The sequence below is a fragment of the Pezoporus wallicus genome, unplaced genomic scaffold, assembly GCF_028554395.1.
Source record: "Pezoporus wallicus isolate ANWC-B61680 ecotype Strahan unplaced genomic scaffold, APGP_CSIRO_Pwel_v1 contig_5552, whole genome shotgun sequence".
NCBI lineage: Eukaryota > Metazoa > Chordata > Aves > Psittaciformes > Psittacidae > Pezoporus > Pezoporus wallicus.
The window spans coordinates 292,030-320,015 of NW_026640754.1; the positions used below are offsets into that span (position 1 = coordinate 292,030).

The 27,986-nt window shown below is 37.7% G+C and overlaps 1 protein-coding gene across 3 annotated transcripts in view; it reads right to left on the bottom strand.

Annotated features, from left to right (window-relative positions):
- Positions 1-27,986, bottom strand: part of DLC1 (DLC1 Rho GTPase activating protein) — a 228,586-nt gene that overhangs the window by 75,835 nt on the left and 124,765 nt on the right. Inside the window, exon 1 of one of the 3 annotated variants that reach the window (XM_057420251.1) lies at positions 26,562-26,866. The exons of the other annotated variants lie outside the window; for them this stretch is intronic. Within the exon in view, the coding sequence (XP_057276234.1) occupies positions 26,562-26,676 (115 nt within the window). The 5' untranslated portion in view covers positions 26,677-26,866. Of the gene's footprint in view, positions 1-26,561; positions 26,867-27,986 lie in introns of those variants that run through there. 3 annotated transcript variants of the gene reach the window in all.

The following is a 27,986-nucleotide window of genomic DNA, read 5'->3' on the forward strand; positions in this document are numbered from 1 at the left end:
GATGGACAGACAGGTCTAAGCTATTCCTTCTTCTGTCCTTTCTGAGCTGGAAATTGCTAGTATATCTTCTCTTTCTATTGCAAAAACTGTCCCCATATCTTCTGCAATTGGGCATTAGGATATACTAGGATGTAATTTGAGAAATTATATCATTCTGCTCCCTTTTTGCTTCCTTAAATATTCTTGATGAAAAATTTTAATTCATTTGTATATCTGTTCCTGACTCCCTAGTTTCTTTTACACACTCCCAAAAAAGTGGTCTTTAACTGCATCGTTATTTCTAACTCCTATAGTTTTGTAGTCTGCTAGGTGTGTCTGTGTTTGTTGTGTCTGTGTATGCATGTTTATTAAAATTGAAAAGCCTTGTACTATTTGGTACAGGAATGTCATCCTGTATTCTTTAAATAGGTTATTAATTTGTGTGCAATCCAATATGAATGTTGCAGGCACGTATGAATGTCTGGTCAACCTTTGATTGATTATATTACTAGATTTCTTTTTAAAATGAAGAAAGGCTAAAAAGAAAAAGCACTATCTGCTACTACTTCGCAGGCTGGTCAAGGGGCTGTGATGTCTGAGAAGGCAGCTGCTGACTGACATGCAAGTGACTGCAAGGAAGGTGTACTGGGCAGTGTCAGCAAGACCAGAGGGAAACCGAGTGATGAAATGCAGAAACACAAGGAAAGGTGGTAGCTGATTGCTATGTAAGCTTAACAGAGGACTTTATATCAGGGTGGAAATACCACAGAAGAAAGTGCAGAGAGCATCTTTTGTTTGGGTTTTTTTTTTTTTGTTGGGCTCATGCAGCATACTAACAGTAGAAGTTATTTTGAAATAGGTGAAATGTTCAGCAGCCTGACCTTGCAGAACATAGAGAAGGTCCCTTAAAACAAAGATGTCTAGAAAGCAGTTTATCATAGAACGGTTTGGGTTGGAAAATACCTTAAAAATCATCTGGTTCCACCACCCCTGCCATGGGCAGGGACATCTTCCATTAGCTTCACTTGCTCAAAGTCCCATCCAACCTGGCCTTGATGCCCCATCCCTGGAAGTGTTCCATAGCTTGTCTACACAGCTTGTTCCAGTGTCTCATCACCCTCAAAGCAGAGAATTTCTTCCTTATATCTAATCTAAATCTGTCCTCTTTAGTTTAAAGCCATTACCCCTTAACCTGTCACTACATGTACTTGTAAAAAGTCCCTCTCTAGATTTCTTGCAGGCCCCTTTTAGCTATTAGAAGGCTGCTCTAAGGTCTCCCCAGAGCCTTCTCTTCTGCAGGCTTATTTATTCTTTATATCAGGGCTCATGAAAAACAAAATTCCCATGATGCAGGAAGGGGCAGATGTTCAAAAGAAGGGTGTAGTGGGAAGGGGACCTGCTTCATGCAGCTACATCCAAGGAGTGGATTTCCTTTCAGTCAGTCATTTCTGAAGTAATTTCAGAAGTCAATTCTTTCAGATTAAATTAACCTCAACCAAAGATATGGAAAACAATGCAATGGCAACTAAGCACATGACCAGTATATGCTATGATCAGGCTTATCTTGTTTTCAGAGAAATGTATGAAAAATTCTGGAAAATAATCAGATTTTTGAAACTCTAATTTCAGGGAATCATATTCTAATCACATCTTGTATCTACAACAGGACAGTGCAGTTGTCTGAGAGTTAAAAAAAAGAGAATTACTAGTCATGGATGATAAAGAAACCCACCACACTATGTAGTCAGACCTTTCAGAAAACACAGACCAAAACCTTACCCAATAATTTTTATACGAGTCCTAGTTCCCACTGATTTGTTTAGACAGAAGTTATGTACTCTTCTTAAAACATGTGGTCCATAGCCATAAAAAGTTTGGTCACGTCAGTCACTGGGTATTCTGCAGACCCAAGGTGAAAATATGTATTGTGTCTAAAAGGAACTCTTCAGACTCGTTTTTTCTTGATTTTTTTTTGTTTAACAATTGGGACATCCGTAATACAGGTTTAAACTTCATTCTTATTCTTCTCATCGAAACTGGAGAACATTATACGGGCTGAATGCTTGACTCTCAGCTGAAATATTAACAGGAATAGGCTAAGTTTGCTTTTGTGCTGCTGTTTATCACTGCATCACCCTCAGTGTCCTCTGGATCATGTTCTCATTTGGAGCTTGAATTTATATTTTATATTTTCTCTAATATACTTATTTGTGAGAAAAGAGTAAGAAGTTCAGATTATAAATTCAATATACTTGCTTTTGAATAACGGAATATTTTCCTTCATCTTTCAGATAATATCTTGACCTTATCTTTTTGTACTTACTTTTAAGATTCAGCATTTCAGGAAGAATATAAAATATAATTCCTCTTTTCCTACATTTTGCATGCTATACACTATCAGTTTCAAGCTATATCTAAGATGTTTTGTTTGTATCATTTACTTTTCATTTCAGATATGAGCATCAGTTGGGATCACACAGAGTTTGGTGAGAAGTTTTTGTTCAGCTTCAGCCAAAGTTGCTTAGGTGTGCAGACTTAGGACATAGCTTTGCCACTGTCTTGAAAGTGTGGGTCAACAGAATGATGCTCAGTGATTTTAGTAAGCCTTTGAACCACACCTTACATGATATGAAATTAAAGCTGGGATGTTATTGCATAACTGTTAGTGGAAGGTTTCTGAAGACAGTGCAAGATTTACCACTAAAATCACAACAATTTGAAGACATAATAAGACATACACTTTTGTTGACTAAGAATGCGGGTTGCGAATACCTACATAAAATGATACCTTGAGCATCCATTCTGTTCTATTAGAGCTGTTTGAAAGTGTTTAATAAGTTCCTACATAAAAATCTTGTCTTATTTATGTAAGAATCTAAGGTATTGGAAATGATGTTATATACTTAGTAGTTTCAGTATCAAAAGCTGATATTGGCTATTCACTAGTATTTACTAAATGTTTAATCCTCATTATGCAGACTGCAATTTTTTTTTTTACATTTCTAATAATTTCAGACCACATCTGTTCTTTATTATATAGTCTGTCTGTTCTTTATTATATAGTATACCAGACAGAAAATGGGAAAATTTTCCTATGAAATGTTGAAATTGTTTGTAGAAATCAGCCCTACTAAGAAGATGCCCTTCATATGATGACATATGATCAAGATGCAATTTTTGATTGCCTTTGTTTTACCTTAAATTTCCATGATCTGATTAGGTACTTTTTTTGGAGAACCTTCAGCCTGTGAGGGCTGTGAATTATTTGACACATGAAAACTACATTATGTTACAAATATCTTGGGGCTTGTGAAGTCAGACCATCCAGAGAATCCAAAGAAAAAATTATTATTCAGAAATTAAGTCCACTAAAACATAATTCTTACATGAATATATTTTTTTTGAGAAGAGATTAAAAATATAGGAGAGTTTTTGTGTTAGAAGACATGAAGCTAACTAAACAAATCAGTCTGTTTTGTTCCCTATGGTTTAGCTTTTGTGCCTAGATCTCCTCCTTGTGTTCAGAAAAAACTGTCCATGAATCAGTCATTGCAATCCCAAGTGTGTGAAATATTTTTTCTTGTTGAGGAATGCAACGTTCTCTACAAAGTAGGAAACAAACGGTGCAGATTCATCTGCTTAATAAGGACTGGCAATCTGAAAAGCATCTGAGAATGCCTCAAATGCCAGTGTATTTTAGAAATACATTTTTTGTGCAATCTGAAGCGTGCTCGCCCTGTGTTTTGCTATGCAATATTGGTAGTATGATGGCAACATGATGTGGTCTGGCTTAATGCTATACTTGGAATTTTTGGTTTGCTTTCTGCATTCCTTTGTTTCCTTCCTTAGTGAAGCTATTTCCTTCCAAACAGTATTTAAATCGGTATAGACTAGCCAGAGCATAGTCTGAGCTGGTTATCAGCAGGCCTCACAACTGGAACGAGTGTCTCTAGATTTCCTTATCCACCTCCCCAGCAGTTACTGTCATCAAAGCAACTGGATGGGACACAGATGAATTGCTGCTCTTAGAATAGAAATCTGCAGCAAGGTCAATGGTGTTCAAAACAATCTGACCAACAGCAGGAAATTCCCTCCAAGATTGCTAAACCTTGTTTACAAGAGATGTCTTTCTGCAGGATATACCCTACCCAGCACTGTGCTGGGAATGTCATGTGACATAGCACATTTTCATGAATAGTCTCAGAAAGCAGATAGGAAGAACTCCTGGCAAAATTTCCACTTTCTTCAGTGCAACAGGGTTTCCAATGAAATGTTTCGTTAAAGAAAGGGTAGAAATTTTTGGCATCTAAAGTCAATGTTGTCAGGTGGTATGTAAGCTGGCATATGTGTGGAAGTAGAAAATGGCATATGGAGGTTCTGTTGCTAAGAATGGGTTGTAGCTAAATCACACTGATAGATATAAATCTTGAACTAAACTATCTTGGAATAATATTTCCTAGAGAAAGCTGAGTGAGCACTGGGAGACTGAAGCAGCCACATCTCATTACCAAATGCTTTTAGGAATGCCAGCAATGTAGTTAATCACTCATATTTTGGTAGGAAAAAAAAAAAACCACAATTTTTTCTCAAGATATAAGACAGAAAAACTTTGTGAATACTTCTGTCAAAGACCCTCAAGAAACAGTTACATTTTGGAAAGTCATGATTTGGTCATGCCTATTTTACAAATAAAAAGCAAAGGTTCAAACTCACAAATTATGTCAGTTATACATATCCACTATGTCATAGATGCTGGCAATAATTTTCTCTAATTGAGAAAAGTAACACTGGTTAAAGAGACACTTTAAAAGTTCTGGCTGTTCACATCCATTTAATGCAGGTGTTGAGACTCTGGGCACCAGTGTGACAGAGTGGAGAGTGTCTTAATATCTGAAAGTAGGTCAAATGAAGCATAAACAAATCCTTCCTTTCCATAAAATATCTTGCTATTTGGTAGTGTACTGTAAGGACAAGTTATCCATTAACACCATCATTTAGGTTTAAATAAGAATGTTCAGTTCTGAAAAGAAAAGGTAGATTACAGAAATGTTATGGATTGAAAGTAATACTCATGATATAGCTGAAAAGAAATTACTCATATTCTTGGATGATACAGATTGTTAAATATATACTTTCAACACATAGATGACTGGTTTATTGCCTCTTATGCTTTAAGTTTCTGGCTTAATTCTGCTGACAAATTTAAATGCACTGTTTATGAGCAGACTTACAAGTATAGGGTATGTTCAAATTAATTTGTAGGATAAGCTTTGCGCTTGCAAGACTTTACCCTAAATTCTGTATTCAGATTACACAGACAAAACCCTTCTGGACTCATTACGAGACAAACGTATAAAATGAAGCACAGTTAGAATGACTACTTGTAAAATTTATATCCTTGTTACCTTCAACACTTGGTTCATCGTATTTTCAATACTGTCCATCATATTTGAAAAATCATGGCAGTCAGGTGAAGCTCCTGATGACTGGAAAAAGGAAAATGTGAACCCCATAAAAAGAAGGAGAAAATGGAAGACCCAGGAAACTACAGACCAGTCAGTCTCACCTCTGTGCCTGGCAAAATCTTGGAGCAGATTGGCCTGGAAGGCATGCTAAAGCCTTGTTGAAAAACAAGGTGGTTGGTGGCAGCCAGCACGGCTTCACTAAGGGGAAATCCTGCCTGACCAATTTGGTGGCCTTCTATGATGGGACTACAGAACTGATGGACAGGGGTAGAGCAGCCGATGTCGTCTACCTGGACTTGTGTAAAGCATTCAACACTGTCCCGCACAATATCCTTGTCTCTGGAGAGGCATCAATTTGATAGATGGACTACTCAGTGGATAAAGAACTGGCTGGATGGCCACAAGCAAAGAGGTATGTTGAATGGCTCAATGTTCACCTGGAGACCAGTAACGAGTGGCGTCCCTCAGGGATCGGTTTTGGGACCGGTCTTGTTCAACATCTTCGTCACTGACATGGACAGTGGGATTGAGTGCGCCCTCAGCAAGTTTGCCGATGACACCAAGCTGTGTGGTTCGGTTGATACCCTGGAGGGAAGGAATGCCATCCAGAGGGACCTTGACACACTTGTGATGTGGGCTGATGCCAACCTCATGAAGTTTTAACCACGACAAGTGCAAGGTCCTACACCTGGGTTGAAGCAATCCCAGGCACAGCTACAGGTTGGGCAGAGAAGAGATCCAGAGCAGCCCTGCGGAGAAGGACTTGGGGGTCGATAAGAAATGGAACATGAGCTGGCTTCAGCGTGTGCTTGCAGCCCAGAAACCAACTGTATCCTGGGCTGCATCAAGAGGAGCGTGACCAGCAGGTCGAAGGAGGTGATCCTGCCCCTCTACTTTGTTCTCATGAGACCTCACCTGGAGTATTGTGTGCAGTTCGGGTGTCCTCAACATCAAAAGGACATGGAACTGTTGGAACAAGTCCAGAGGAGGGCCACGAGGATGATCAGGGGACTGGAGCACCTCCCATGTGAAGATAGGCTGGGAAAGTTGTGGCTGTTCAGCCTGGAGAAAAGAAAGCTGCGTGAAGACCTCATAGCAGCCTTCCAATATCTGAAGGGGGCCTATAAGGATGCTGGGGAGGGACTCCTCATCAGGGATGTGTAATGATAGGACAAGGGGTAACAGGTTCAAACAGAAACAGTTCAGGTTAGATGCAAGGAAGTTCTTTCCTGTTAGGGTGGTGAGGCACTGGAACAGGTTGCCCAAAGAAGTGGTAAATGCTCCCTCCCTGGTGTTCAAGGTGAGATGGTTTAGTGTGAGGTGTCCCTGTCCATAGCAGGGGAGTTGGAACTAGATGATCTTAAGGTCCTTTCCAACCATAACCATTCTATGATTCTAGATTCTATATTGTGAAGAATAAATCTTGTAAGAGCTGCAGTTTTCCACTAGGATGGTCTTCATTTCCATCTTGAGGAAGAAAAATTGGTTTTATATATACACATTCTCTCTGCTATATAGAGTTAGCATTAAACAAAAAACTCTATAGTTTTCTCTTTCAAAAAAATAACAAATGAACATGTGAACAAAGGTAAGTTAAACAAATTCTTCATGCATCAATTTTCCTTGAATATTTTAATAAATGTTTGTGCTATTCTAGTTTGTATTTAGAGCTTATGATATGTAACATTTGCTGTAGGTCTAAAGCCCTGGTTAGATTGTCTTGTTGATTTTGTAAGTGAATTGGATGACCTTGCCTTCATAAATAAGAATGAATAAGGATATCACTCAAACAAGGATAGGGTGGAGGGCACTTTGAGGAGTGATATGGACAAGAAGAAACAAGGAAACCTATTTAAAGTCCCTGCTTGTCCTCTTTAGCTGAAGAAATATGCTAGGTTACAAATAGAAACACTAGAATTAAAATTATCTGTTTTCCTTCCTGAGTAGGGAGAGGGGTTTGTTTTTTTTTTTGATATGTTTTCCACAAGAGATTTATTTTTCTAAGGTTGTTCAGATTTCTGCATTCTCAGGAGTGAGTAAATAGGAGTCTTTTTTTTTATTTTCTTGTGAGTACTACAGTCACTGTGAAATAAATACACTGCAAAGCTCGATCATGAAGTCCTGAAGCGGACTTGATTCAGGGATTTGCAGTATTTCATCATCCTGTAAGTACTGTTTCACCTATCTGCCAAAGCAGGAGGAAGAATTTAACTGGACTGAAATGGATGTTGGGTCGTACCAACACCAGGTACTGAGCACTGTCTTTAATTACAGCGCAGTACTATGCAAAAATACATAGCATTTTTCATTTTATTTTGTCATGGTCCTCAGTTCTGCATGCCAGATGGAAGAACAGTGAACAATTTACAAAGACTCCTGTTATTGTCCTCTCAGAAAAATACTTTGCTAAGCCCATTACTGAATTAGCCTTTTTCTCTTTTTTTTTCTTTTTTTTTTTTTGTCACTGTTCATTATAATTACAGTTCATCACAGTCAGAGTGATGTCTACAGTTTTGACGGGCTGCTCAGCCACACATATGTGGCCACTTTCTTCAGTACAAGACATTTATCCACAAAGTGGCTTCTAGTACATTTTCTAACTACCAGTCTACTCCAGCATGATAGTCTGTGGTTATGGACTACAGATAATATTCCATAAAAATTATCTACTGTTAAATCTTTTGTGGAAAAATATACAGAAAAGAGTAAGAAACATGTTGGGTAGGCAGTGTTTTAATTTGATAGTGCAAAGTTTTTCCTATTTGATAAAAAAGTAGGAAAGAAAAGCATATCTTAGAGATTACTGTTCAAGAACATTATATTTTAAAAACATTTCAGTGTTTCAACTGGTCCTCTCAGATTAAAAAAAAAAAAAAAATAAAAAGGAAATTAATGAGATTTTTGCTAAGTAACACTTAGCTCTTCAAATTTGGTCCCAGCTAAACATGATCTTACGAAATTATGATTTTGTTTAGGTTTTCCTGAACTACACAAAGGTTATACCACTCCTCACAACTTCTGCCTCTTTTTCAAAAGTGAGAGCACAACTAATGTTATAATAGCAAATCCAGTCCTGGACTTGTTTGCAGCTGGATATAGTTGCAAAGAATACCAGCTTTTGGTGTTATTTTGAAGGAAAGTTAACTCCAGCCCTCCAGTGCAGCCTAATCTTTTTATTTACATGTAGCATAGCCAGATGAGAAGCATCCCATCTCTCAACACTCTAGTTAAACTTAGACACAGCTTATATCAATCAGACCAATAACTTCACGTTAAATCACTTAAATAGTTTTAGAAAAAAATGGGTTGAAAACTGAAGTCAGCATATATTAGAAAATCAGTTATAGCAAAAAGCTGCTTTGTTGTCAACCAGTAAGCTTAATCACACATTAGATATAACGAAAACAGATGTGCAGACACTACTGAAGGAAGTGAGGCACCTTTGATCTGCTGGTTTCTACTGCTCACTCACAAAGGACAGTTGCTTCCATTAATGAGGCTTCTCTCGTTTATAAGGTTCACTGATTTCATGTGTCCAGAGCAGAGGGAAATTGCACTACTCTCTAAGAAATCACTTTGATATCTGGTAAATACAGAGCTATAAAGCACTCATGTCGCTTATGGCCATTAAGTGGGATATCTTTGTAAATGGTATGACTGCTTGATGATATTTAAAGGGTGTGAATGGTTAGAAGGACAGAGGTAATGCATTGTTAGATGAGCTGATTACTTGCTTATCTGTAAGGAATGAATTCTGGTGAGAGAAGAAAGAAATGCTTCATCAGAATTAGTCAGAATTCTTCAGTATCATTTTTGCAGAAAACTAAAGTGTACAAAAGCAAACAAGGAAATGCTTAAATCAGAACAGATGACAGAATAAAGTAATGATGTCATATTTGCATAAGTCAAGGGGGTCCTATTTACTCCTAAATGTAATAACACTTAGTATAGTATATTGCACGCAGTTAGCTCACCTACTTACACAATTTAGTGAGACCTATACTGGCCACACACAGTGTCTCACATTCATGACAGTCCTGACGTACATACAAAATGTGTTTTGAAGACAGAGTGCCTAAATCCTGATAATTTTAAAGTTCAGAGTTTTAAAGCAGCTTGCAGAGCTTTAAGGGTCATTCTCTCAGGAGTACTGTTTACTGTAGCAGCTGCTGTGAACCTGTGAATAGGCATGCCAAAACCAGGTAAAATAAGATTCATCCGCATTGCTGTTTGTCTAGTTTACTAGCTGTTGCTGAAGTAACAGGATTATTTAGATTCCTGGTTTTATTGTTGTTTCACAAGGTTTTACAGAAAGCAAGAAGTTAAATAGTGGGCTCCTTTCATTCTCCTCCGTGAATATCAATGTTGCATCATTTTTAAGTATTTTGTGTTCTTGTGCATGCATTTCCAGCTTCCCTCTTTAACTTCCCTTTTTAACCTTAATTTACAGACCTATTTGCTTAATAGGTATATCCCACTTAGTTTATTTTTTTATTTTTTATTTTATTTTATTTTATTTTTATTTTTTTAATTTTTATTTTTACCTATAGTGTCATTTCAATTTACTACATTTTATTTAATACTACCATTACATTTAAAACATGCCTCCTGTTCAAATTAAGCTAGAAGTAGCAAAGAGGTTAAATAACTCAGAAACCAGATCCTGATTCTCCTAGAAGTTTATTATGTTGCCACATAATGGAACTATATTTTGACTATAAAACTTGACTTTGGACCCTGCTGTATTTTTTTAATGCAAGACTATTTCCTACCTTTAATTTCTCACACTTAGTAGAGTATGGGTGCACTCAGTTGCATCCAGAAATGCAGTGGTAAACCCATCTGGCCTGTTTGTAGGTCAGGATATCAGAGCTTCCTTTGCTTGGCCCATAAGGAAAGGAGTAAGGTAAGGCTGAAGAACACTTATTTTCATTGCTATTTGTACCATCACACTGAATTTAAAGGGACTTCAAAGGAGCAGAGTATTACAAAGGCACTGTAAAAGGGCTCAAGTGTGAGTCAGAATAACGTTTTAATCCTTTTACTATCATGCACTAAAGCATGCACGTAATATACATCACGTCAAAAATGTTTTTGGATTAATGTGTGTAACTGCCCGTAACTAAAGCATGAACTTACAGATAAACATTAAGAAAATTTCCTCCTCCCCTCATCTGAGACAGCAAGCTCTCTGGCTGTATTCATACAGCTGTATTCATACCCTGCACACTTCCACTGGGGGCCGATTTAGCTGGGGGAATTTTTATGGGATGATGTTATTGCACATGCATGTTGCAGGGAAAGCATTAAGAAAGGAGATCCTGCTGTCCAACATGAACAGCATGGCGTTTGCAAGTAACACTCTTCTGGAAAGGGCAGCCTTATGTTAGCTTTAGAAGGTCAAAACTGCTGGATGTGTAGATTTTTCTTCCCTGCTTTTTCTTGGGCAGCTGCATTTCAAAGTTGTAATTGTTATTTCTGTGTACATATGTAGCATACTGGAATGGCAGCAGAAGCACACATGGGGCTTCAAACATGAAAGCACATTCTGTGTCAATTCTGAGCAAGAGACAAGGAAAACCTGCTTGAGTATTATGGGCCTTTTCTAGTGTTATTATCAGTTTGCTAGTGCATATTTAGTGCAAAACCATTAAAATTGATGATGTTTTCTTTGATGAGAAATCCATTTCAGCCACAGTATGGTGTGTAGCATGCTCCAGACTGTGTCTCCGGGAAAGGAAAAAAATATTTTGGAGTAGGAATTTTCTGCAATATCCAGTAAGATATATTGGAACACTTGTTCCCAACCTCAGTTAATTGTGAATTATACTTGTAATTCTTTAATGCTGGAGAAAATTCAAATATGATTGAAATTGGTGTATTGCTAATGAAAAGGCTGTTTTAATCTTCTCTACCACTTACTATGATTCACCAGTTTCAAGCACTGTGTCCTGTATCCATAAAATAAGTACTTTTATATAATGTATCAGGCCTTTTAGTAGAACAGAGTCATCTAATAAATAAATTTAACATTGAAAGGGGAAGGGTTTCTGGTCATGACTTAGTTCCAAAATACTGCTTTATTTGTACGGGTCAGAAGCAGTTTTAAGTATTACAAAACCAAACTTCTCTGAAATTGTAGTTATTTTTTTGGAGAGGTTGCAAAAACTTAATAAGAAATTTGTGGGAAGCTTTAGGCAAATTGAAGAGTATGTCTGAGTCAGGCAGATGAGATTCAGTCTCAGTATAGGAATTTTATTTCTATTTCTTCTTTTCCTAAGAGTTATTAGTCTCCTGTTGTTCTGGCTTTCTTCAAAAAGCTGTGTTAGGGCACCTTTCTGCTAAAAGCACCATACTTCTGCCACACCCCAGGAGGGGTGAGATGACTTTTTAGATATGATAATAGGTGGCTGATGGTAATTAACAACCTGAAATTTGTAAATACAGTTTTATGGGATTCCCTGTAAGAGTGGTGATGCCTTCTTGCTTTCTGCTTCAAGAGCAAGTGAGTCCAAGTGCCTGTTTTGCTCTTGCCTTTAGTTTATTTCTATGCCAGCATTCACACAAATGGGAAGACGAGACAGAGAATAAATCCACATGGAGACTTTAGTTGGATTACTTAATATACAGGAGAAGGTGTTCCCATTCCCCAGCTTTCATGGTGATTTAGCAATGTGGAAATAATTGAAACAAAAGATAAAAAGCCCCCACTTGCTCGGTATAAAATTTAGTCTTTTTTTCAAGAACTGGTATAAGTTAGTTTTGGTCCCAACAACTTATTCCTGTTTTTTATTTCTGAATAATATTTTCTTATATTTCTCATGCTTTCTAGTAATCATCAATGGTAAAACAAGCAGGTGTGCATTATAACCTTATCTGCTTTGAGAACACTGGAAAATATCAATGGTAATTCTAGTGTACTCCTACATATAGCCAAACATCCGGGTTGCCTCTCATTTCCACTCAAGCTCTTTGAATTCAAAGAATTATGACTAGCAAAACAAATAACAGCAAAATAATAGAGAAGATGTACTGAACGTTAGATCTAGCAATACTTTACAGTTGACACTGTTTTCATAATAAAAGTAACTACACATATATTTACACCAAGAAACTATGTAATCAAAATATGCTTAAAGTAATCTGTGTTTTTTTTGTTATTTTTGGGGTTTTGTTTTTTGTTTTTTTTTTTTACTATGCTTATTGTGGTACTGGAGTAGACATTTTAATTGCACTATCTTTAAAATACAGTTTCATAGAAATAAAATACATAAAAATCCTAGTTTTAAAAATCTTTATTTAGCTCATTTGTTTAAATAACAATTTGTTTAAGATTAATTTTCCTGCTGGTCTAATTCTGATCTATTTTGCAACACATTAAATGATTCCAAAGATTTCTACCATTCAGAAAAAATAAAGTCAGTTTTGCTTATTGCTATGAACTCTCTGTCCTCAAGCAAAACTTCACCTACCGCACTGCCACTGTATAAAGAGATGTATTAGAGGGTGATCAGCACCTGTTTCAGGCATTGCAAGAACACATGGTTGTTTTCTATCCTTGTCTTGAACAATTTTGTACCTAATATTATGAACTGGCCCCTGGCAGAAAACTGAAATAACGGGAATTTAATGGTGTGATGCATTGGAGACAAAAGAAGAACTGGAGTCAATGATCTTAAATAAAGCGGGCAGAGAAGAGTTAAATCCCTGTGGATGTTTCCCCAGGTGGTGGATACCGAAACCTCATGTTTGAAATTACATCTTGCTCTCGTAGCTCCAAAGAAATGGAACCAGATGTGCTCATCATTACCCATCAGGCCACCATGGCAAGCTAATTTTGCCAAATAGCCCAAATATACACAAAGCTGTAATGACCTTTAATTCCTAACAGCTTCAGTAGATCTTATTAAAAGCAGTGGTGGGCTCAGGGATCAGAAACTACTGGTTTCAGCTTTCAAATGGGCTGTCTAAGGATGCTAACCCCAGTGACATTACAATATAAGATATTATAAGCAAAAGAATTATTACAAGTACTACTAATTAAAATATAGAAGAAGAATATGGACTCATGAAAGAAGTAAAACAAGGGTTTTTTCAATAATTACTGCTTTTTGCAGTCTGAGAAAAAGTAAAGAGAGGAGATTGTCATTATTTCTCTTAAACACATAGATCTGATAGGATGATAGAACAATATAGGAATTCAGATAGCAGGATACTGGGAAAGGAATTAGGTTTTATGGTCACCCATAAATGCTGCAGTGACAGTTAAGTGCAAGGGTACAAGTTACAAGCTTTTCTGTATAGGCTTGATGAATTATTTATACTTCTTGTGGTAGCTGGAAAGATTGAGAAATGTGGAGTATCTTTTTACTGATCTTTGAAATCTCATCAAAATGCCTGTGTTCAACTTGTTCGACTTCTTCTGTTGGACTACATACTTTCCTTAGTGAAGTTATTGTTGCTTTCACATCAGCAAAATTCCTTGCTCCTGGTAAGACATAAGCTATTTAAATTCTCTACAATGAAAAAGTGTTTCCATTTGAGATCATCTAACTTTATTGCTTTACATCCATAAGATACTTACAAAACTTCCCAAACTAAGTTCAAGTTAGCAATATCTACTATTCAATCAACAAATTGAGATATTTCATCTTTAATCTCTAATTTTTTTCATTTTCACTGAGTGTTCATTTTTTATCTCTTCTGCATATCTGTCCAGATGAAAAAAAATCTCCAGAGGATTATAACATAGGTATTAATTTGTCAGCTTCTGTAAAGTTAAAATACTGTAGAACATAACTGTGCATATACTTCACTGCACTTCTACATTTCTGACAGGTACAGAGGGAGGTTTCATTTGAAATGATACAAAGCAAACATATGTAATATTTTACTACGTCAGGTTGCAGGCCAAACCCTTAAAGCCTATAGATGACAACTTATGCCCATAAGAAATGGAACAGATTTTACCAAGTCTTTTCAAAGAAGAGATTCAAATTGAAAAGTGGCTTCAAGTTCTCTTAAAAGCTGCCATGACTTGGAAATAAGCCAGGGAGTCTGTGTTTCTGTAATACTTGTGCTGATGCCAGTGATAAATATTTGTGCGGTCATTTTCCCTCCTGCTTGAAGTATCTGAGTGCTTGCTTGAGGGTCCTAGCAGACCACAGATAATTTTATCTTCCAATGAACTAAAGACTCAAAATCAAATTATAAAAGCTGTTACTGGAGTATGAAAATTCAGAAAATGGGTATCTGAACTCTTTAAATTAAAATAAAATACATAGCTTTCCAAATAATGTGCAAGTTACTGTGTGGGATTTTATGGCATTTATAATGTAGAAAGTTAGAGCTGTTGAGCATAGTAGTCTTTTTTTCCTTAGAAAAGGATCCATGGCTATTCCATATGACCTGAGGTGCAAAAGATGAACTCACAATCCGCCAACAAAAAGCTTCTGGGGACCCTGGACTGACCCCAAAATTCAGTATAAAGGTGGTAAGAAAGAATCATCAGTAGAGAACCTTGAAAATTCTGACTACAAGATTATTTTTGCTTGAGAATGCTTCTTATCTCATTCACTTCACCCTATAGAAATTCAAAAGGCCAGTCAACATAGCAAGAGTCATACATATATATCTACATGTATGTGTGTATTAGTATACACAAGACTGAAAAAATCACATGGAAACATCATTTTCCTTTTCTTCATTGATACAATGGTGAAAATAATCTCAAATTCTGGCTACAAGATTGAATGTCAGAATTGTCAATAGCGTAAGTCTCATTAGGTTCTTAGGTTTCTAAAATACGAGGTATGCAGAAGAATATGGTCAGCATTTTTGTATTAAAGAGCTAGAATTGTGAGTATGTCCAGTCAGCAAATTCTTACAGCAGAAAAACAAATTCGTCAACATAAATGTCTGATCACAATCTGGTTTTTCCTGGTTCTGCAAAATGAGGCAGCATATTAGGAACATGTTAGGGACAAGATTAGAGTTTTTCTTCTTCAGATCCATTACATGAATCTCTCTCACTGCATCAGGTTAAAAGCAGCAAAAGTCAGTGTTCTGCTTGACTTATGCAACTCTCCTTAGAATTTCTATCCAAGGTTTCTTTGCCTTTGAAACCTACCAAACTTTTGTTTTCATCTCAGCTCTCTTTCTTCCAGCAAAATCATTCAATGTTTTGTTTTGTTTTTTCCAAATTACTGATTACTCTTTAACAACCTAATTGAGAGTGAAGTAAAACTCTCTTTACCAGGTTGCTCAGGGAAGTTGCTTTCATTTGCGCTGAAAAACTTAATGCTTTCTGGTCACTTCAGTACATGGTTGTGTTTGGCACTGTTCCCTGAAGTCTGTCTCTGTAAAGGGTTCAACAAAGCCCAGAAATATTTGCTGAACTACTGATCAGCAGAAACATCATGGCAGATGGATCTCACATGCCTGAAGCTTTCATTTGCTATCTTTAAATGAAAGTGTTCAGGATGAACAAAAGTAGGCATGTAGGAGTGAGAGCTAGTGTATCAAGGCAAACACAGCACACCAGGAAGCTGCATACCTGTCTGAGGACAAAACAGAGATGTTTGACAAGTGACAGAGGTGGAGGGAAAATAAAAGACTGAGGCCAGGCTTCTTTTGTACCAGCCTTCTGGGAACACTTCACAGGAGTGTCTCTGTCCCCTCATCTCTGAATGCTGACTGCAAAGATGTGCAAATGACATTGCAAAGCACAAGTGCAGATAAGAAAGCATGTTACACAGAAATCATGCCTGGAAGAAAACTGCTTACTGCCTAGCCTTTTGAAGGGAAAATTTCTGTATTTCAGTGATTCAGCTGCCTTGAAGAATATCAGGTTAATGAACCAAGCAAACAAGAACATCTTGTACATTTAAAGTTATATAAAGTATACACCAGACAACACAAATTTTCTGCAGTCTTAGGACCAGAGCCAGTTTAATGCCTTGAGATGTTCTGTCATGCAACAGGCAATGACAGACAAAGGTACATGCCAAACCCTTTGTGTCTATGGCTTAACCAGGGCAGGCTAGTTGTTAGTTCAGCTGAGGTGGCATGTACTTTGCTACTGTAGGATGGCTGTCAAAATAGAGCTTAATTATCAAGTAACAAGAATAACAAGGCAGAAACTCTTAGAGGATTCTGCAAAATTTGAACATGAACTTCTCAGAATTGTGGCAGAGACTAAAAGCCTTTTAGAGCATCAACAGAGAGAAAGAGATACAATAGAGACCTGAAAAAGTGAAAGCACAAGAGAAAAGCACAATGCAGGTTTTCCTTTGTCCCTATGCCTTTTCAGCAATTGGCTATTTCCCTCAGAGAAATGTGTAAACTTTCATCTCTGTTTGCCAGAAACTGCAAAACATAAACCACTCTAATTTATATTAATGTAAATTAGTATAGTTAGTATTATTAGCATAATCCAAAAGTGACAGTCATGGATGGGTTCTATTCTATTATCACATAAAAGAACATGAGAAATCAAAGGTACAACTAAAATCAAATCACATGAGAGATGGGGAATGACCAAGTGGGATGAAGTCATAAAATCATACCTTGCCACCTCTATGCACATCTGGTCACAACTTTTTAATGCATTACATTGAAAATTCATTCTCAGATCTTATAACCCACTTGTGCTACACTATTTTTTTATTTTTTTTTTCTGTCCAGTAACACAGTGACTAGCTGCTATCCATTCCTTATTTTCTTCATTCTTTTTTGTATGTTTGATTTACCCTTTGGAAGTAGAATCTGTCTAAACATTCCTTTACTATTATTTTTAATAGCTGCCTTTTTAGGAGACTCACACAGATATGTGTACATAGAGCACCCTCAGGCAAACCCATCCATAATTCCAAAAATAAACTATACTGCTAATTGACCTTCTCACAGCCTGGAAATACCAGTATCGATGAGCAACTTCTAGTACAGTGAGAATTTGGTCCATTTTTTCCCCTCCCATATTCCTCCCCATAGCCCCAGTCCTGCTTTGGTCCTTGCAAGCTGGTAAACATAGCACTGTAGGAGGAAGTTCAGTGGACTGATAAATTCTCTTCCTGGACTGGTCTGCAGTTTTTTTGAGTATGTAAAAATGTGTTCATATGGCTTCTGAATTAATCTCCTTCCAGTGAGCACTGACAGTGACTGTTTTGCAAATTGTGATCTCTTCAAAATAGGACTTTCTTGATCTCATTTTCTTACACAGTGCTAAGGATGCTGCAACATTTAGTGAATAATAGTATCAATCAACCAGTGTGCTTTGATATTTCTCTCTTCTTCACCTTTCTCTCCAAATTTAAATGCAGAGCTATATAAAATGCAAAATACAAGTTCAGTCAGTTTTTGAAAATCCACTTCAGCCTCTTCATGGGTTTTGCATTGCAAGGAAAGCAGTTATGCCTGCGCTAATTCTATTTTCAGTGGGAAAAAATTGGGTGGAACTAGCCTTTGGAAATGGTTTAAATTCTTGTAAGTGGAATTCTGTCATATAAAATTAGCAAACATATAAAACATTTATTACCATAGAGATACTATGCAGCTGCTTGGATTCTTTTTTTTTATTTTTTTCCATACACCATTTATTGCCAACATCTTCCTTAAAAGAAGTACTCAGCTAGGTCCTAATGTGTAGCCTACAATGTAACTGGGCTCCCTTCTGTGTCTGCTGCAATAGTGGCATTCCCTCAGTGTAATAAATATTCTCTATATGACAGTTAAGTTTAAGCATGATTGTAAATGCAAAGTTCACGAGGTTGCCATCAATATTATCTTACGTCCTTATTTCCTGTTGTCTTCATAGCTTGTTTACTCTTAAATTAGAACATAATTAGCAAATTGTATAGCTCATTTTCACTGAAAATAGCAGCCCAGCAAAATGTTTCCTGTCATCTGGGGCTAACCTTCCCACAGGCTGCATATCCTGGAACAGCACATTGTAATAAGAGAAATCAGTTTTTCTGAATCTAGGCCAAACACTAATTTAATTTCTCTGGCTGCCCCCTTCTTTTCAGCTCTTCTCCCCACTCTCCCCAGTAACACACATATGTGAGTTGGAGTTAAGAAGTTGCAGTTGGTAAACAAAACAAAGACAAAACTGCTAAGAAGTTAATGAAAACATCAGTAAGTCATAGCATCTGGATCTCATCATCCACCTCTGACGTAAGGAAGCTGTCCAGATGTTAGCACAACTGTAGCAGTTGAAATATTTTGTGAGCAAGGCTCCTTCCAAACAATCAAACACAAAGCAGTTGAGCACTTTCAGCAGTTTTTAGGAATGTTTCAAATATATAATGGTCTTTCAAAAGTGCAAAATGCTTGCTTGGTGCTGTAAGAATATACAGTCTGGAGAGCTGAATCTGGGTATCGGGAGCCCCTGCTGCTTTTGGGAAGTGCATATGAACGTTCAATAGAGCAGAAGATGAGGCCTCCTGGTTGTCTGTCATAAGGAGATACTTTTAGCAGAGACAGAATGCTGCTTATCTTGTGGTATCCAGCATTTGAGACTAGAGTTTAACAGTATCCATGATGATGAATTACGAAGCTGGGCCTGGGGAAATCAGACCATAATTTTCGTCTTTCTCACTCATTTTTAATCCCCGTCTGAGAACATGTACCACATACAAGCCTTGCATGCTGAAAAGTATAAATGATGAGGCTGGTTTCCTAACAGGTGGTTGCCAGGTGTATTGGTTTTTAACTTCCCCTCATGTCCAAGCTGCCTGACAGAATGGTGATGTTTTTCATGTTCGGGTGCTCATTCTCCATTTGCAGAGCCATATGACTGCTCAGTTCCTGTCAGGCATGTTTTGTGGGCTGCTCTGGGTATGCTCCCTCCCTCCTTGGCCCATACTTGTAAAGAATCGGTTCAGAGTCCCCAAGAAAGCAGAAAGTTATTTCTAAAAATTCCTAGTTGCTGAGGTGTCCTGGGACTGAATTCCTCTTATGCACATCCTTAAAATCCCAGGCACAAGACAGGACGTGGGGCTGCTGTCTGATTGCTGCAGTCTTAGAACTGGCTACATTGACTGTGGAGAAACAGAATGCTGAAAAAAAGGTGTATTTCCATAATCCCCTCCAGCTGTTGTAACTTGAATGCGTGAGGATTTTGTAGCAACCACTTTTATAACATGCTTAGCATACTGTGTACTTCTTATTGTAAACTTGGACAAAACAGTGTCATTGTTGTAGCGTGACTACAGAAATGACGGTGGAGCTCCATGAAATAAATGTTTTAAATTTCACTAATGGAGGAAAATATGAAGCTCATAAATAAAACTTTCCAAGTGTTCAGTCCCCCAGTGGTGCAATTTATTTAGATACATGAAAAAACGTCTTACAAACACAAGATGATGGAGTATGCACACTTTCCTTTCTCTCTGAGTGCTCCGATCTCTATTAGTATCAGACTTCAAATTAGAAGCACAAGAGTACTGGAAACAAGACATTCCAGCAACTGAAAATAAACACCAAGAGGCTCATGCTGAAGGCAGCTATGATCTTTCTGGCACTTCTCTACATTTTCATATGGAGAGTGAGAAATTAAAAAATAGAACATGGAATAAGAACCTAATGAGGCATTTAATTCCAATTGCCCTTTGAATGAGGATTTTGACTGAAGGACTTTGGCTTAAATGAATTCCAGTCATTCCATGATAAAAACACCAGTGCTAAAATAAGGTGTGCAATATTCTATATACTTATTGGAAATTTAGGATGGCAATATTTTTTTAAAATAGACTTGTATATGCAGTGTATGAAACATATTATTTCTGATTACATTTGATGTCTGAATTTGAAAGGCGTGAAAAATGATAAATCACACGAAAGAAACTGGTATTTTCTCAGAATAATTGCTTACACTACAAACTTGTTTAGTAATTACATGGGTAACCACAAAGCTCTTCATCACTCTCAAAGGGAGTAAACTTTACCATTATAAAGATATCTAACCATTCAATCGAAATAATTAAAAGATTTTGAACCGGATATGCTTTACCTGCTTTATTATACAAATAGCATTTTTTGTTATTAGACAATTGTTTACTGTTTTCCTATTTCTTTTCCATAAATTAAAGTCTATCTATAAGTACATATCAATACCTGGTCATTCTCTACCTTGTGGCCAGTGGCTCTTTTTAACATTTGTAAAGTGTCCTGAGTAAAGCACCAAAACTATAGGAGGCTGTCTCCAGACTGGCGGTCAGTAATTTCCTAAAAACGCTGATATAGCCAAAAAGTGACATATTTGAAGCTATATATCAAGTTGTCTCAGGTTTTGCAACATATCCATTTTCTAAAACCTTATTTCACCTACACACACTGTAAATCTTTCTCCAATCACAGAACAAAACAAACGCTTAAAGCAGTAATTTCTGTTCTGCATGACTGTAAATTTTAGGGACAGGTAAAATGTAATTCAAAACACTGCCTTAACCTTGGTCTTTAAAGATATCCCAAGGATTAAAAGTCCTTTCTTTGCTTCCTTTACTTCCTATAGTTAGCTATATATATGTCTAGAAGTATAAGCAATGGCTGGGACTTTTAAAAGAATAAGTAAGTCCTGTACTCACAGATTTTGCAATCCATAAAAGGGCACATTTTAAGACATCAGAGTTAAGGGGAAAGAATAAGAGAAAAGAGGAATTAGAAACAGTGGAAATATAAGGACGTTGATAATGGAAAACAACCATCAGCAAGAGCAGATAGTGCATCACAGATATCTTGGTGATCATACATTAGTTATGCAAAAATTGATATGGCTGTGGTATGAAAAAATAATTCTAGCTAATCATCATAAATTCAAAAATACAAGGTCTACTGAAAGGGGCCTGCAAAGGAACTCTTCATAATTAGATTAAAAATTAAGTCATCCTTTATTAATAACATGAAAACTAGATAAAAGCTGACTGATGGTCTTCTAAAAAGAATCTAAATGGAAAAAATTGTTTGGTGGAATTATTTTTTCTGCAGTTTCAGAGTTGTCTCTGTGGCTACATCTTTAGCAATGACTTACAAGGACATATATAATATTTCCAGATGATTCAAACACTAGCAAAGTAGGCCTAATCAGAAGTCTGTTACAGATCTTTGCAAATGAGTCATTCGTCATTTCTTTGGCAATTAACAAAACCAAGAAAACCAGGGATTGCAAAAGCCCACTTTAGTTTTAGTGGGCCAGAGCTACAAAATTAATTTAATCCTGGGGTAAATGAAATATTATGAAGTTTAGTGAAATTTAATTAATTTATGCCATCCAGAGGGACCTTGACACACTTGTGAGGTGGGCTGATGCCAACCTCATGAGGTTTAACCATGCCAAGTGCAAGGTCCTACACCTGGGTCGGAGCAATCCCAGGCACAGATACAGGTTGGGCAGGGAAGAGATTCAGAGCAGCCCTGCCGAGAAGGACTTGGGGGTGTTGGTTGATGAGAAAATGAACATGAGCCGGCTTCAGTGTGTGCTCACAGCCCAGAAAGCCAACCGTATCCTGGGCTGCATCAAAAGGAGCATGACCAGCAGGTCGAAGGAGGTGATCCTGCCCCTCTGCTCTGCTCTTGTGAGACCCCACTTGCAGTACTGTGTGCAGTTCTGGTGTCCTCAACATAAAAAGGACATGGAACTGTTGGAAAAAGTCCAGAGGAGGGCCACGAAGATGATCAGGGGACTGGAGCACCTCCTGTATGAAGACAGGCTGAGGAAATTGGGGCTGTTCAGCCTGGAAAAGAGAAGGCTGCGTGGAGACCTCATAGCAGCCTTCCAGTATCTGAAGGGGGCCTACAAGGATGCTGGGGAGGGACTCTTCATTAGGGACTGTAGCGACAGGACAAGGGGTAACGGGTTAAAACTTAAACAGGGGAAGTTTAGGTTGGATATAAGAAGGAAATTCTTTCCTGTTAGGGTGGTGAGGCACTGGAATGGGTTGCCCAGGGAGGTTGTGAATGCTCCATCCCTGGCAGTGTTCAAGACCAGGTTGGATGAGGCCTTGGGTGATATGATTTAGAGTAAGGTGTCCCTGCCCATGACAGGGGGGTTGGAACTCGATGATCTTAAGGTCCTTTCCAACCCTAACGATTCTATGATTCTAAAAAAAAATTGACATAATTGAAAGTGATAAGTAGGTAAATAACTGCAAATGGAAAAGTTAAAGGTTAATTTTCAAAATACCAAATAAGCGATGATTTTCCCCAGACTTTCAATGACTAAGCCACTGCAGCAAAATTACCAGTAATTCACAAAGCCTAGTCTATCTACGCATTCTTTTTTTTCCCCTATAATACCAAATATTTCAGAAGAAAACTTATCTTTTTCATCACTAAAAAAAAAAATAAAAACATTAAAAGAGAGGCATATGAGTCATCAGTTGTACTCAGCGTCTGACCATGTTTTCTAAAAATTTGCTGGGTTTGAGGCTATGTACATTTCAGAGCTGAGAGTGATGCTTCCACGCTCTGGGGAAGTTCACTCAGCACTGCTGCCCTTCTTGCGCATAAAATCCTGGTCTCTGTTGGGAGGTCTGTGCACTGAAAAAGCCAGAATGTGCTTCCCTTCCCAGCTGAGGATGTGACCTGGCATCACTAAAAGGGAATAAACTGGGAATTCCCAAAGAAATGTTTCTATTTCTTGTGAATGTAGTAACAGGAAAAGTTAAGAGTTTTCATATTGCCCCATTTAGGGAATCTGGCAACTTGAGTGTAATTCTGTCCTCCTACTCTTTGCTGTTCATTCCATTGCCCCAAATTTTATCCCATCTCTACTGGGCATTATTGATGTTCCAGCAATTGAAAATGTTTCCATTGTGTTTAGTGATATGTTTAGTGATTTATTTAGTGATTCATTTTCCACATTTAATATGACCAGATATGACTACAAACATGTGTCTAGATTTTCTTTGCCTATGTAAACTAAAAATGAGGAGAAAAAACACCAAGCGGAAAACCGTGAGCTGTGCTGCCATAAAAAGTAGCATGACCATAATGCGACTACATTGAGCTGCATCTCCCTGCTCCTCAGGACACTTATGTTATAAATATATACCATATTTATACAATATGCCATATTTACATAATAGTAATAATATCCCGGAATATGGTATAATAATATACCATATTTATACAACTGTGCTTGTCCCCAGCTGGCTGAACCACAGGTTGTTCTGCCATACGATGAGGCAGCACACGCAGTAACTCAGTCCTGGTGTTAGGGTTCAGAAGCAATGTGAGGATGCTGCTCTACAGTACTCCATCATGGCCAGGGTAGGACAGTATGCAGAGGTCATCTGACAGTTCAGTCTATATTCATTAGTTTCCCTCTATGGTGCCCACTCAAAATCAAAGCATCTTTAGCTACAATCTTTTATTTCCGTGTAATGTTAATAGCATTTTAAATACTTTTGATTGTTTTTGTCCAAGAGTAATTCTACCTTTCTTTTGTGTCATTAAGACTACATGATCTAATGGCAAAGATATTTTCCACATTATTTTTCCTACTTAGGAGGTAGATAGTACTGCCTGTTCAATGATTATATCAGATTATATTGCATTATCTGCTATTTCTGTGTAGAGGCTGTTTTTTTTTTTTTTTCACAGGGAAAATATTACTTTTTCTTGAACGCACCATGAAGAATGCATATTTCACATTTTCTTCTTTCTTTTGCAAATATCATGTGCTTTTTTAAAAGGTGTGTCCTGATAACACAAATTGCTGATCTAAGTGGATTTCTTATTTCAGTGTCGTGACCCTTCTTTACCATTTTTAGGTAGTCAGCAGTTTAAACTGCTAATATTCTGGAGGACAAACAACTTGTTGCTGTTTTGTTTCTCTTCCCTAATCTGTTATTCATGAAGTATTTTCAGGAATACAGCCTGATATCTACTCCGATTACATACTGCACTGCTTGTTGGGGGTTTAGCCTGATGATTTTCTAACTTTCTGACAGCGGCCCAAATATACTAGTGGACTGACAAGCCCACATCACCAGCACAGCCTGGAAAATGGAACTGTCACTGCTTTTAAGGGTCCTCTAACATCTAAGCCTTGTATTGATAAAAACTGTGATGGCTTATAACCATCTGCCAAGTAGAATAAAAACATGCTGCCCCTTATCAGCACGGCTAAAGAGGCTAGAGGGTTCACGTTCACTCCTCATTTCTAGGAATGTGACAGAGTCTCAAGAAATATAATTAGCTGTTGTCTATCCCCTAAATGTTTGATAATCATATGCAAAGTTAAATATATACGATTATCAAAGCCTTTTTGGATCCTGATAAAACCTGCATATTTTCATATGTAGGTCACATACAGAAGGCATAAAAAAACATGTCATTATATGCTTTCCTATGTGAACTGATGAGAAAAAAGCAATTTTGTAAGACAGTTGGCATTAGTTGTCTTACATGGACACAGGCCAGAGGTACTTGGAGTCTGCTGATGCAAATGCCATTCTGAACTTAACTATAAATTAAAAAGCTCACTTCAAAGCATTTACATAAACATCTCTAGCAGGTGGAATGGAAATGAATGCCAGGGCAAACAACCATCTAGCTGACCAGGCAACATGCAGATTAAACAAAGGCTGACTTGGCCCCACCAGCTTCCCTTTTATAGATTTGTGTAACATCCATGCCTTTTTACTCAGAATTTCTTCCTTGTCAATGCTCCTTCCAGTGGAGTTTCAGCAGTGTCTTGAAGATCAGGACCTCCACTGTGACTGCTATTCCATGCCCTGCAGCCTTTAAGTGACCCAAAAAGTCCAGTTTTCTAACATACCTTTGAGAGATTAAATGTGCTGTCTGCCTGGTTCAGTTTGCCATGGAAGAGAGGTTAATGTCCAGCACTTTCATAACACTGCCATGTTTGTGACTAAGTGCTGAACATTAAAGTAAATGTGACTATGGAGCTTTACTGTAAAACAGTGGTAAAGATGAGGTTCTCATCATTTAGGGAACTCGCTGTCCTTTGACATCCATGCAAACAGGCACGGAATTGATCCAGCCACTAACACAGTGGACAGAACGAGGTTTTTATGAGCTGCTCTAATTTAAAACAGGTTTTTGCCCCTGTGTGTCTTTATAGGCTGTGATCACTCACTGCCTGATTACCTGATGTAATCAGTTTTGGAATTGGTGCACCATCACAAATGTCTGTTGAGCATTTAGCTGCTCTTATTTCTCCAAAACATAAATGCAGGAGAATGATGTGAAAGTTCAGTTTACATTAGTGAGTCATACGGTCTGCCTCCTGGTCATCTATCTCATCCCTGATCTTATCATTATTAACATTTCTCCTCCCCTCGGATAAGCCATCCCCACTGTATACAAACAAACCAAAGCGATCCCTCTGACAAGTCACACCCACTGTGTGACCGTGACCCGTGCTGCCTTTTCTGAAACCTCTAAATGCTGCAATAATGAAAGTAACAACCCCAGCAGGGTGAACAAGAAGCATTCAATCTAGCAGACAATAACAGATGAGGAAAACAAAGCAAGCTAAATTACATTCTCCAGCCCTCTATTATGGTTTGCATCGAGTTTTTGAGTATTTGCAAGTCAAAATAAAAATATGAACTGCAACCATATAGTTGGCTGGTAATTTATATTTCAGAAGCATAGCTCTGGCATACCTGACACTCACTTGGAACTCACAGCACTGAAATCCTTGCCAGAGGAAATACCAGTAATTGCTCAGTGCACAGCCCAGATATTCCAACTGACACACTCCTTGGCTGCAAAACACTCCGTAACACAACTCACTGAAGCACATCAAGGCAGTAAAGCACAGGGTCTGACCTAACAGCAAAATAAAATGCTTCAGCACACTTCAGTCTGAGGAGTTTGCACCATAATATCACACCAAATTTCTCTGCTTCTTTTCTTCTAACTGATGCTTATGTCATCTCGTTAAAGGAGCACACACACATCTCGTTAAAGGAGCACACACAGCCCCAGCACAGGCACAGCACTGAAGTAACATGACACAGAAACAAAAGGCTGGAGAAATACTTAGAGGCAATAGTAATACGTTATGCAAGTGATACCACTAATTAGCATTGTTAATTATGGTGCCTTCTGAATCTTAAAATATACTTATGTAATATCCTTTCTCACCTGCCAGTCGTCTGTCTCTCGTGTTTTTCCAGATAACATCCAAGGCTCTAGCAGTGGAGTCCCTGATATGATCACTAAATGATCTTCTCAGAGGGGCTTTCACTGGGTGGTGCATAATGCAGATCGATCACACATCCAGAGTCAAACGGCTGTAGCTTAGCCCCTGGAAAAAGGGCATTCTTTGCCCAGGGATCTCTCTGAATTTCTCTTCTCCAGGCAGGCAGGTTGTTACTTTATATAATTTGTCATGAGCCCTGTGGAGCTTTTCCTTGAAGAGTCAGGCATTGCAGTTCTCACTGCGGATGCAGGAAAGCTCAGACTGCAGCCAGCCTACTGGAAAGCTGCCAAAATCTTACATCTGGAACAGTTTACAAATGAGCTAACGATACAGTCATTTAGATTTGGGGCTTTATTTGTGGATATCTATAGGATTCTAGCTTCCTGTTTAATCAAATAACTTACCAGGCGCATACTTGCATGCTCATTTATTAGGATAATATTTCCCTGCTTAACTGATATTTCAGGTAATCTTTCATGTTTTGACATGAAAAAGGTAAGAAATAGAAAAGAGATAAAGTAACTTTAAGCCTCTGCAGTTCAGGTATTTTATTTCATTACTGCATTTTTCTTGCATATCATCCTATCTGTGGCACAGAATAGGACCTGATTCTGAGTTCCCTGTATGTAGTACTTCATGCCAATGCAGCAAGAAAGGGATGAAAATACAAAAATGAGAGGGAAAGGGGAGACAAAAACATAAAAAGGAGAGTGAACTAGGCCTCACATCTTTGCTGAAGGGAAAGATAAGGTCCCATATGTAAAAAGTTTATGCATGTAACTCAGATTAATAGTCACAGTAAATGAAGCCATTTGACCTTGCTTATTTTGACCTTTTTAATTGATTACTGTGTCCCATGGCTTCCCTGAGGGAGAGAGGGAAGAAAAAAGGGGTAGCTGAGACTCAATTTCCCCTTCTACTATTATGTATGGTAATGTGTGAAGAGGTGAGAGATCCCAGCCCAAAAACCTAATCTCCTTTGTTACCAGGGAAAGCAAGAACAGTTGAATAAAGTTGTCTTCATGTTAATTCAAGGTGGAGTCATTCATTTTCACAGCAAATACAGTTTTTAAAGTCAGATACCATTACTTTCTTGAGAAGTATTATGTTATCATTAAAATTGATTGATTAACCTCAGGAGGTTGGCACACAGATCAAATTACAGAGTCATGAGTTTCAGCCTGTGGTTTTCTGCTCCCTTTGAATTCCTTCCTAAGAACAAAACAGTTTTTCTTTTTTGTTATTCTTGATAATTTATTTCACACTTTCTTATTTGTTGAATTTTTCCCAGTGCATTCTCAGTTCCCTTAATTTTCACCAGTTCTCATTTCCTTCAAGACAAACCATGATCTCATTCCAACAATGAA